Here is a 12089-nt window from a genome sequence, read left to right as displayed (position 1 = left end):
GGGCAGTAGGGGGCTCTACGGTACAAGCTGAATCCTCCTTCCATCGAGCACTGGTGGGCGATAAGAAAATTTTACCATCAAGAAAGATGCATTAGTGGGTGGTAGATATAAAAAGGTTGACTACTCCGACCTAGTTAAACAGAATCCATGCAGGTTCATTCTCAAACAGGTCTACAGCAAACTTTAGTGCTCAACAGATGCAAATGCCGATTAGGGTTTTCCTTGGATTGCAGTATGTTCTGATATATCGCTAAGGAGTGGGACAAGGGGAAAACTGCTCAGACGCATGCCTAGAAAGCACATGTCCAAGTGAAAAACCACTAAGCCCCTTGCTTTCTAGGCACAGCACAAATGGAAGTGTGGAGGAGCCCAAACTCTGAGAAGATCTCTCTCTCTCTCTCTCTCTCTCTCTCTCTCTCTCTCTCTCTCTCGCTAAACAAACAAGGCAGAAGCCCTCTTTCCCAGGTGATATCAACTCCAGGGCCTACTGTAATTCAAGTGACCAGGACAAAAATCTCCAATTGCCACAGCAATGATTCTGTACTGCTAACAAACAGATTCGCAACCCACACACATTTCAGACATAGGTTTGAACACAAATATGATGGGGAGGACATACTCTCCCCCATTAATTTAATGCCAATATATTATGAGAAAAGGGCCTCTGTTCAGTACTTAAAAGTACTGCTCCCATATTGTGGCATTCCCTCTAAAAAGAAGTCAAGCTTGCTTCCTCCTTGTCATCTTTCTGCCAGCAGTCTGAGACCTTCCTATTTAGAAAGGCCATTGAGAAATAGGTGCAGACCATGTTAATACAGGACAATCAGAATTTTAATTCTGGTTCTATTTTTTTTTCTTGTATTGGTTTTTAACCATTGTTGTTTTTAACCAATTTGCTTTTGTCATTTTGTATTTTATGGTGATGGTTTTTAAAGAAGCCTCGTAGCCCAACTTAGGAGAAAGGCAAGATACAAATACATTAAATAAATTATAATAAATAATAAAACCATGAGGAGAAAAAACTTTCTCCTGGTGTGGTGCTGTCACTGTTTATAAAGTTTTGTGAAAGCCTCAGAATCACTTCTCACTTTTGCAAGGTAGATAACACACATTTCACCTATATCCATGTCTGCTTGATTTCCAGGTAACTTGAAGAAGATACTGCTTTATTTCAAATTAGCTTCAGCATTTAATTTCTGTTGAGGGTCACTTAAGAGAATAACTGCTAAAATAAAGGGAAACTGATTGTCATCATTATTTGCTAAATTCTCTCCTTCCCTCCCTTAAAAGGTAAAGGTAAAGGTACCCCTGCCCGTACGGGCCAGTCTTGACAGACTCTAGGGTTGTGCGCCCATCTCACTCAAGAGGCCGGGGGCCAGCGCTGTCCGCAGACACTTCCGGGTCACGTGGCCAGCGTGACAAAGCTGCATCTGGCGAGCCAGCGCAGCACACGGAACGCCGTTTACCTTCCCACCAGTAAGCGGTCCCTATTTATCTACTTGCACCTGGGGGTGCTTTCGAACTGCTAGGTTGGCAGGCGCTGGGACCGAGCAGCGGGAGCGCACTTAGCCATACACTATAATCTCTCTGTAATTTTTAGAGATTGCATCTGAGTAAACAGTGTTTTCCATGGTTACCTTATTCCTTTACTGACTCACCCTGGGTGCTTCTTAAGCGAATTTGAAGTGAGAAACACTTTTGAGCCTCAGTTCTTAAAGTCTAGTGAAAATCGGGGGATTTGATGGCTTTCCTTATCTGTTATGAGAGGGCATTTTCTTAGGTCATAGAGCAAAATAATACGATGAAGCTAATTCAAAATACATGGTTTTCACTCTGATATAGAAAGCTACAAGACTCACCAACAGGTTAGACAGCAATGGCAATAACCAATAAGATAAGCCAGGACATAAGCTTACTAAAGAATAGCAATGCTATTAGTTGACTCCATCAAAAAATGTAATTACTGCATGGAATGACTTTCAGTTCACAAAGGAGGAAGAAAAGATTCTATCCTGTAGCTATTAAAGAAATGCAGAATGAGAAGATTGAAGCCAAAGTAGTATGTAAATGACCTCCCCCCCATACAATTTTTTATTCCAAGAATGTGGACTCTAAATTTTCACTAGAACAAAAACCATGGGGTACAGCACAATGTGGTGATCTGAAAAAACTACCATAAATATTTGTTTACTGCAGACCATAGATGCAAAGAAACAAAGCCTGAGAAGACAATTCATATTATCTAGCCTGAGCCACAGTAGAATAGTCACAAAGAAATTAATATTTGTGCTAAGGCTTCACCCTTACAATTTATGCTTAATTTTTTACAGGCTTAATCTGGGACTCATATGGATACCAATATATATTGCCCCTTGGGGGGGGGGGGAAACAGCAGCTGCAACTATTGATTTTACCTGGAGAAATGGTACAAAGATAAAGGGTTAACCCTACCTTCCTCAGACCAACCCTGTGATTCATTTACAGTAAGGTTTTAATCTATTTGAACCCTAAAATACAGGTGTTGTCTAGGAATTATCTCATAAGGCCTAAAATATCAGGGTGCAGAGGAAGACGCATCCTAAGCTCCCTGACACCTTCCCTACTTCAAGTTAGGATCAGGTCCCTGTTGTTTGTATGTCATTTTAGTTAAATGAATGTGATTAAATTGAGGTCCATACTACCCCTGACTTTAGTCACATAATTCCACCCTAAAGTGAAGGCTTGTTTTGAGATATTGTGTGGCGGTCTGTCTAGACTTGGTATCCTAGCATAGGGCTATAGGAGATTTAATCTAGACCTGGATTCCTATGCCTGCAATTTGCCCAGAAAAAAGTTCTATTGAAATTCACTTAAAGGCAGAGCTATACAACTGCTGCCATGTGTAGTCTGGCCCTAAATCTTTTGAGGAGTCATGCAAGTCAGAGAAGCCTTCAGAAAGTAACTACTACTGCTAAAGCTAATAGTCCTCTCCTTTGTCATCTCCTCCAGAAAATAAAAATAAAAAACCTATATTACAAAGGAATAAAAAAAAATTATAGACAGTGTAAATCTGACAATGATATTATGAATTAAAACCTGCCATTTGTGCTGTTCATTGTACATTCATTTCAATAAGTATTTTTATACGGCGTGCTTTCAGCTAAACCACTTTTTCCCTTATGAAGCAAGTGACAAACCAGGAAAGAGTATGAACATTAGGCAAAGGCAACACTGTAAAAAGTCTGCAAAGGAAAAAATAATTAAAAACCTTTATTGTCTCCACATCTGGTGCACAGAAATATGTTTAACAACATAGACTGAACATTTAACTTAATGCTTCAATGTGCAAGAAAGCATTATGATAAATATATTCTACAGCATCATTCAAGTTTCCTCTTAATTGCCGCTGGAGTTGTACGTTTCTGTTGTCAGTGGGTGTCTGTGGTTCCTCGTTATGTGTCCTGGCCTGTCCCATTGGTTTTTTGGCAAAAGCAATTTTGCCTCCATGGGTGGGTCTTGAATCCTCATCTATGGATGAGCTAGGGGTGCTCTCTGCAGACATCCTGTGCAGGAAGCTCTATTGTATGGGCCGCTTCCCCTCCTCTTTGGGTGTTGTTGGGCTCATAAGGGGACCTAAATCTGTGCCCCCAAGGATGCCTGGAGGCTGGCATAGCAAGGACACTGATGGCTGAGCCACTGGGGCTGATGAAAATGGGAGGTGATCCTGGACTATGGCAAAGGTCCATCTAGTCCAACATTCTGTTCTAACGGTGAAAGCCAGATGTCTATGGGAAGTGCACAAGCACATGTTCTCCACTGGTATTCTCCTGCAACTGGCATTCTGAGACATGCAATCTCCAGTACTGAAGAAAGATCATAGACATCATGGCAAGCAGCTGTTGATAGTGTTATCCTTCTTTAATTTGTCTAATCGCCCTTTAAGGTGTTTTCTCACCTTCCTTCCTGGGCTGACCCACCATTGGATAAGGCAGTTGTTCCACCAACATAGCAGACTATTGCAAATCCCAGCATAATTCGAGCGTAGGACTGATCTGTCTGTTCCTCAACATTTTCTAGCTGAGTTTAAGTTTGGTTAATTATAAAGTAAAATGGTGAAGGTAATTAATTTGAAGAAAAGGCAATAGTCTCCTCAGGACCATCATTGCAGCAGCTCTGTCGGCAACCTGCGATGGAGCCTGAAGTTTTATAGTCAGCATGTCAATGTAATCAATATAAATAATATAAAAGATTGACTAAAAATTAAGTAACCCTTTGGCTTTGTCCTTGGATACCAAGTGTGAAAATTAATGGAACAGCCATAAAGCCAAGAAGAAAGTAAAATTTCTTACTTCAGATTTGTAGAAATGAGAATGGCTGCTGGCTGCTCAGCGAGGCTCAATTAGCAAAGCTTGCTTACAGCACATAGGGAAAATTGCCTGGGATCAGTTATGCTTCAGGCAGACCTTGCCAAAACCTTCTGTTCATGTTTTAATGAAGATAAACAGGTACAAATCCAGACTTCATGTCAAATGAACTTCACTGGGTGGCATCAATTTTATATTTAATTCATAAGAAAAACTTGTTTTTAATAAGTTATTTTGCACAACAAAGTATTGGTTCTGGTAACAAGCTGCAATGCCAAGGTGTTTCAGACTCTGATATTTACATATCTGACTTGTTATACAGATGAACTGCTGTAACCACAGGGAATTGGCTGAGGGGAAAGATCAACAGTCCTCTGACAGAGAAATTTGAAAGATAAGGATGGTATAAAACTATTCAGAGTATTCTGGACAAAGTATTCTGGAGTACATTTTATAAATGCATGCATGTAAGCTGCACATACAAATGATTTGAAGTCAGATAACCATGTGGCACATAGCGAAATAACATTTCTTCCTATACAAAACCTAGAGAATAACTTCTAAGTTTTTTCAGGGTCAGTTTTGTTTGCATGATGAGATCTTCAGAAAGCGACATACACACTGTGGTTTCGAGATTGCTCTAATATGAGAGACAGGACTTTACACATGTTATTTTATCTCCTTCCCATCCATTCCGTTTCTATTATTTCAAATATTTGTTTTAAGATCTTTGCCTCTCTTAAAGCTCCCCATTATTAAAATTCATCCTTCCCTACACAGGTACAGCTTATATTGCAAGGCTTGTGAAGGTGAGTGGCAGATAGATTGACATTTATTCCCTGTTGTCACACTACAATCTAATGAAAAAAGATTATTTATTTGAAGATGAAATGCAATGAGAAATACCTTTCCTATGATACATTCAAATGTATAAGAGTTACAAAGGCAGATAAGGGCACTGGTAGTTTTACAAGGAACATTTATTTATATACAAAAGAGATCTGCAATCTAATTTTGTTTTTGTTTTTTTTAAGTTGCATATTGTTTAACCTTAAGCCTCAGTATGGTTTCTGACATATTTGCTTTCTTTCAGCTATCATCCAGTTCTGCACACCAATCACTTGGCATTTATCCTTCAGAATACACTTTCTCTGAGAATACTGGTTTCAATTCATGACGCTGAAAGAAGAGTACCACTCACCGCACATCAGCTGATTTTCTTTCAGGTTCTGAAATGATGTTCCTTGTAAACTCCTGGGGAAAGCACAAACTGTTTCTTCTGAGATCCGAACTGAAGCATTTCTAGCCCAGTGTAAAACCCATTTGAGATTACAGTCACAGGTGAGAGAATCAGTGTAGAAATGTCTGAAATGAAACCCAAAACCAATCAATACTATCCCTTTCAACATGATTTTTATACAGTGATTGTCACAGAAAACTAATCATTGAAACACTGACGACATTTAACAAATCTTAGTTAACTAGCTCTTAGAGGAAGCTAGACAGATAATCTGAGTGGCATCCAGCACTAATGGCACATCAGCAGCAAGGACCAGTTGTGCATCCTCTATCTGCACATAATCATCCACATCCATTCATCTCTCCTCCATGAGGCTGAACATGTTGTTGCATGCCACCCCAGTCTCCAAGCAGTGTAAGAGTCCAGGGGTTCCAGACACACCTCCCCAGGGTTTGGTCTTCTTGGAATGAGACACAGCAGAGACTATGTTGCATTTATGATCTATGATTTATTCACACATATATACAAAAGAGGTTTAAAGACTCTCTCAAGGCAAATCTTTAAAAAGGTAGTCTAAACACCAACAATTGGGAAAAACAACCTGAGCCTGCAATGGAGGGGCTCACAGCATTAGCATCCAGAAGCTCTTGCTTTTTCCATAGCCAGTGCTTTTCTTCTAGGAAAAAGGGTGCCAGTACTATGTACCTTTGAGTGCCCCCAGAAAAAGAGCACTGACCACAGACTTGGATTCAAGCAGAAATTAAGCATGGCTCTCATTCTCAGGCTTCTGTCTTCAGCCTCCTTCCAGTTCAGCTCCCACACACAGCTCTACTCTGGCTATTGTCCTTCTCACTACCATCCAGATGTCCTTCTCACTACCATCCATTTGCCTTCTGGCACAGAGCGGCTTCCTTTCTTATACTAATGACATGTAAAGGTAAAGGTAAAGGGACCCATGACCATTAGGTCCAGTCGTGGCCGACTCTGGGGTTGCGGCGCTCATCTCGCTTTATTGGCCGAGGGAGCTGGCATACAGCTTCTGGGTCATATGGCCAGCAAGAGTAAGCCACTTCTGGCAAACCAGAGCAGCACACAGAAATGCTGTTTACCTTCCCACCGGAGTGGTACCTATTTATCTACTTGCACTTTGACATGCTTTCGAACTACTAGGTTGGCAGGAGCTGGGACCGAGAAACGGGAGCTCACCCCGTCACAGGGATTCGAACTGCCAACCTTCTGATCAGCAAGTCCTAGGCTCTGTGGTTTAACCCACAGTGCCACCCGCGTCCCAATGGCATGTACTTAGAGCCAATTAACTCACCAAGAAACCTGCCTTGCTCCTTCAACAATGGAAGCCCCCAATCTCACAAAACTGTTTCTCTGTAGGCACAGAACATGCATTTCCCCCCAGCTAAGCATGGTCCCACTTAGGACATTTCTGCTTACCATTAATGCCCTAAACCATTCAGTATCTTCTCCCGTATAGCTCTATGCCTCTGCAAGCCTATGTAAACAGCACTGCTATTTGCCCATGAGTCTGATTATGTCACCACGACACTACGTAAACAATGCAGCTCTTTAATCAGATGTTTTGTTTGTCTTCTTGGACAGCAGGATAATGATATGGGTGTTTTAGTTGAGCTTTGTGCTCCGCATGGATGCACCATTCCACCTTTCCCTTTAGTAATGGGATATGTATACATGGCAAGGAGGAGTTTACCTCACAGGTCCAGTAGCTTGATGAATTTAAATGACATCCTCCTTCCACTTATGGATGTTTGGGAACAATGAAAGCTCTTGTCTTACTGTCCAATTGAACATTTGCTCTTAAGCTTACAGTGCTATATGAGGTATTTGGGACGTGAGTTATTTAAGAGTATAGAATTAAAATAATAATAATAATAACTCTCACTACGTGAAAGCACATAGCCAGGTTATCTACTGTATGTGACTTAGGATTTAAACATTTTAACTGGAGAAGTGGGGAATCCAGTTTTTCAGAATTATTGAGGTAGAATTAATTTTGGCTCTCAACCTGGGAATTTTAATTTGGCATTTCAGGTGACAGAGAGAGAGAAAACACATTGAGTGTAGTCACTGTGCATCTGCTGCTCAGGAAATCACCCAGGTAAGAGTTGGCAGGCTACCACATGTGAGAGGTGTGGCTGCAATCCAATGGATGTGATTGGAGCGAACCTCCATGGAATGCCCTTTCTGTAATGGTGATATTTATTTTCCCAGGCTTGTATATATACCGTGGGGAGGGCCATAGCTCAGTAGAGAATCTTTGTAGACAGAGCATCTGCTATGCATGCAGAAGGTCCCAAGTTCAATCCCTGGCATCTCCAGGTAGGGTTGGCAGACTCCTTGTCAGAAACCCTTGAGAAGTGCTGCCAAGTCAGTGTAGATCAGGCATCCCCAAACTCGGCCCTTCAGCTGTTTTGGGCCTACAACTCCCATCATCCCTAGCTAACAGGACCAGTGGTCAGGGATGATGGGAATTGTAGTCCTGGTGTAGATAATACTGAGCTAGACTAACATTTGGTTGGACTCGGTGTAAGGCTCTGTTAGGTTTTATTCTCTCTCTCCTGTTTAGTTTTAAGCTGTTAGGTTAGTTCATTTGTATTGTTTTCAGTAATATTAAATGGACTGATTTTTCTCTAATGACATATCTATCTTTTTGACACCATGATTATCTGCAAAAAGTGCCTGGTATGGATTTTTTTTTTAGTTCTACTGTTGCCCATTTGACATGCTCAGAACCACTCTGGGCACAATTTTGTGGAAAAGTGGCATACAAACAAAGAGGCCCAGCCTATGATGTTTTGATGCCTGAGGCAAATTGCAAGATGGCATCCTCCCCACCCCACAATTCCATGTCCTGAAACCAACCAGATGGAGGATGAGCCTTGCTTCAACAGTAGTGATGGAACAAAGCATTCTCCACTGAGGGCAGCATGCTAGCTAAGCAGGAATCATGGTAGTCACAACACCTTGCTACAACACCTTTACTACCTTATACCCACTCTATCAGCTGCCTGAGGCATCTGCCTTACTCTGCCTAACGAAAGCCATAGATGGATATCTGCATTATGCCTTCCAAAGCATTTGACTTTGATGGGTCTGCATTATAGTCTTTCAGTTCCATAATTCCAACAGACGATGTCAAATTCTATTTCTAATTTAGCGAAATCAATAACAGTATATAGGCTCTGTACTATTTAACTGCCACATGGAAGTCTTTAAGCAGAGGTTGGATGGCCATCTGTCATGTATGACAGTGTTTCCCAACCTTGTGCCTCCAGATGTTTTTGGCCTACAACTCCCATCATCCCTGACTAGCAAGACCAGTGGCAAGGGATGATGGGAATTGTAGGCCAAAAACAGCTGGAGGCACAAGGTTGGGAAACACTGATGTATGATCTAGTTGAGATTCCTCCATTGAAGGGGGTTGGACTAGATGATGTTGGAATCCCTTCTAACTCTACAATTCTATGAGTCTATGCAAGTAATTATAGAAGCACTATTTAACCTCTACACTCGTTAATTTTTCATCATTATTTTTATTGTTTAATAAAATCCCCCCATCTGCTAGAAAAGAGGAATGTTTAAATGTGTTAACTCTAATAAGTAGGTTTAATCTAAGTAGGGTTATAATGAACATATAAGATGTTTTATGTAAACACTGTAAGGAATTAATTTACTTGTTCTCTGCTTCCATCCACCCCTTCATAAAATGTTAAGGGAAATCAACCATAAAGCTTCAGCATTTTTTAAAAAAACAACTTCAAATTAAAAATCACAATGAAACAATTATTACAACCCTACTATTCTGGCTCCAACACAACTGTTTAATATTCCAGTGATCTGAAAATATTCCATGTGACAGAAAAGGATTAGAATGCTTTTTACAAAATGCACATAAGGAATTTATATTAATTTCACTGAACATACAATGCTGAAAATCTATATAATGATGAAGCTAATCACAGTAATATGTGTAAATGGTGCCAAAATGGGCCTTTACCTAATCAAGGCATACTTACAAGGCTTTCAGAGCTAAAAGCTCAGAGAAGAGTCCATTCATGAGACTTGAAAAAATGTTCCCTGATAAATTCCTAAAAAGGAAAAAAGATTTTTTTAAAAAAAGACATCTCAAATCACACCACATTTTTTGTTCTCACAAAAAAGCAGCCAAGGAATATCCAATTAGACCAAACATATCCTTTGCAGAAGTAGGATCTGATTTTATAATACTTCACATTTACTACCATCTCTAGACTTTCTAACCTTGGGGCCACCCTGGCTCTTTAAAAAAAATGGCGCCTGGATGCAGTGATGGTTCAACAAACTGAGAATGAATCCTGGTAAGATGGAGACTCTGTGTGTAAAAGGTTCCCAGGTCCCGGAGTTTGGAGAGTTCACTGGTTCTGGATGGGTTGCACTCCCTCTGAAAGAGCAGGTGAGTAGTTTAGAGGTGCTCCTCGATCAATCTTTGTCACCGGAGGCACAGGTGACACCTGTGGCAATGAATGCTTGTTATCAACTCAGGTAGGTGCACCAACTGCGCCCTTTCCTGGACAGGGATAGCTTAGCCACTGTGATTCATGCATTGGCTACCTCATGACAGGACTACCGCACTCTCTGTTGGACTTGCCTTGCAATTGATCTCAATGCAGAATGCTACATCCAGATTGAGCAGAGTACCTGGAGACAAACATATTATACCAGAGCTAAGAAATCTGCTGATCAGCTGCCATGTTCAAGGGCCTGTTAACACTGACAACCCTAAAGGACCTCCCTGAAAGACTTTCTGCCCCTATATATATTTGGGGAGACTCTACTTCATGGCACCACACCCTACAAAATATAGGGTGGTGACCCAAAGACAGACACTTTCTGCTGTTGGCTCTATTCTGTGGAAGGCCATACAAGAAGGAGCAACCACCCATTGGTTCAGACATCTTGTGAAGACTTATATTTTCCCCCAGGCTTTACCTGACCCAAAAGATTGGGCTCTGATATCAATGTATGAATTCCCCGAATCACTGTATTACTTTCCTTCATATGTTTTTTATATTGTTTTACTGGTTTTAGGCTGTATTTTTTTGTTTTGTTTTAATGGATATTGGTTTTATATTGTGTATAACGCAGACCACTAAGCAATTTAGAAATGTTTTTAAATAAATAAATAGGGTGTATTTCAGCAAACATGTTTTGTTTGTAACATGATTGGGTTCTTCCTCCTCCCTGCAAAAAAATAATAATATAAATATAAAAAAAAATCCCTACTCATTATTTGTTCTGTGCTTGTCTCTGGCAGTGAAGAGAGTGATTAGCTGTTCCAGTAACATTTACACAGTAGCCAGAGACGTTGTTACATGATATTGTACAGCTAATCATTGGTGATTATTCAGAGTCAGGATGAAATAGAAATCAGAGGTACTTGAATCAAATAAATGAATAAAATTTAAAGAAGCTTAATTTGCAGCAGAAGGAATATTTATATTTTCAAAAATCCAAGCAGAGATTTCAGTCGATCCATCAAAATGGGTCTAGATATATTATTAAAGGAAAACACCAGTCTTCTACATCACCTGATATTTAGAGCAGAGTATTCCTAAGAGATGTATGAATTACTGAGAGCCCCATTACGCTTTCAAAATTACTCTGCGTAACTCATCCTTAGAACAAGCAACATGGCCACTGAGGAGGAAGACGTAAAGAAAATGTGCTGCCTTTAAAATGTGCAATTTACAATCATGTTTCAAATATGAACAGCTCACCACACATAAATATGGCCAAGGGATAAATAAGCAAGTCATGAAAAGACAGGCCAGTATATTAGTCAGGCATATTTTTAGCTATCAGCTACCATCATCCACATCTGCCATAAAATATGAACCATTTCGGTAAACTTCCTCAGTTGAAAAAAATTAATATATAATGTAAGTATTAAACTCAAACCAGAAGAGGGCAGAGGGGGGAGAAGGGAGAAATCAATCACAAATAATGGTGTGTCATAAATTTGTAAGTCAGATTCTAATAGTGGGAAAAATATGAGACATGAACATCTCCTCTCACAAGGGAAGTCTCCTCCAGAGAAAATGAAAAGCAGATAGGGTGGTGGAACTCATGCTAAGGAGATTGTTCCATCAGAAGAAGCATTTCTGCTTGCTGGACAAAACAACCTCTCCTCTCCTGCCCCTGTGTACTGTTCTGGAGATTCTCCTTTCCTTCCAAGCAGATTTCAGGAAGACACAGCAGAGGGAGGAGGGTCCTATTGCCACAGCAGGAGTCATTGGTTTGGATCTGCTAGCACAACAACTTGCATCAATTTGGCCCATAGCATACAACTATATCAAGCGTATGAACAGCATTTATCAGAGAAGATTAAGTGCTGAGCCCCAGCCACCAAAGACGTAAAGTAAAAACTAAGTTTGTTGTTGTTTAGTCGTTTAGTCATGTCTGACTCTTCGTGACCCCATGGGCCAGAGCACGCCAGG

General features: G+C 40.5%; 1 protein-coding gene across 1 annotated transcript in view; it reads right to left on the bottom strand.

Annotated features, from left to right (window-relative positions):
• The window catches only part of ADGRA1 (adhesion G protein-coupled receptor A1), a 305286-nt gene that overhangs the window by 187585 nt on the left and 105612 nt on the right, over positions 1-12089 (bottom strand). Inside the window, exons 5-6 of the mRNA XM_028729853.2 lie at positions 9630-9701; positions 5545-5708 (exon numbers count right to left, since the gene is read on the bottom strand). Of these exons, the coding sequence (XP_028585686.2) occupies positions 5545-5708; positions 9630-9701 (236 nt within the window). The remainder of the gene's footprint in view (positions 1-5544; positions 5709-9629; positions 9702-12089) is intronic.

This window comes from Podarcis muralis, chromosome 6 (genome assembly GCF_964188315.1).
Source record: "Podarcis muralis chromosome 6, rPodMur119.hap1.1, whole genome shotgun sequence".
In the NCBI taxonomy this organism is placed as follows: domain Eukaryota; kingdom Metazoa; phylum Chordata; class Lepidosauria; order Squamata; family Lacertidae; genus Podarcis; species Podarcis muralis.
This window is presented reverse-complemented; position numbering and strand designations above follow the sequence as displayed.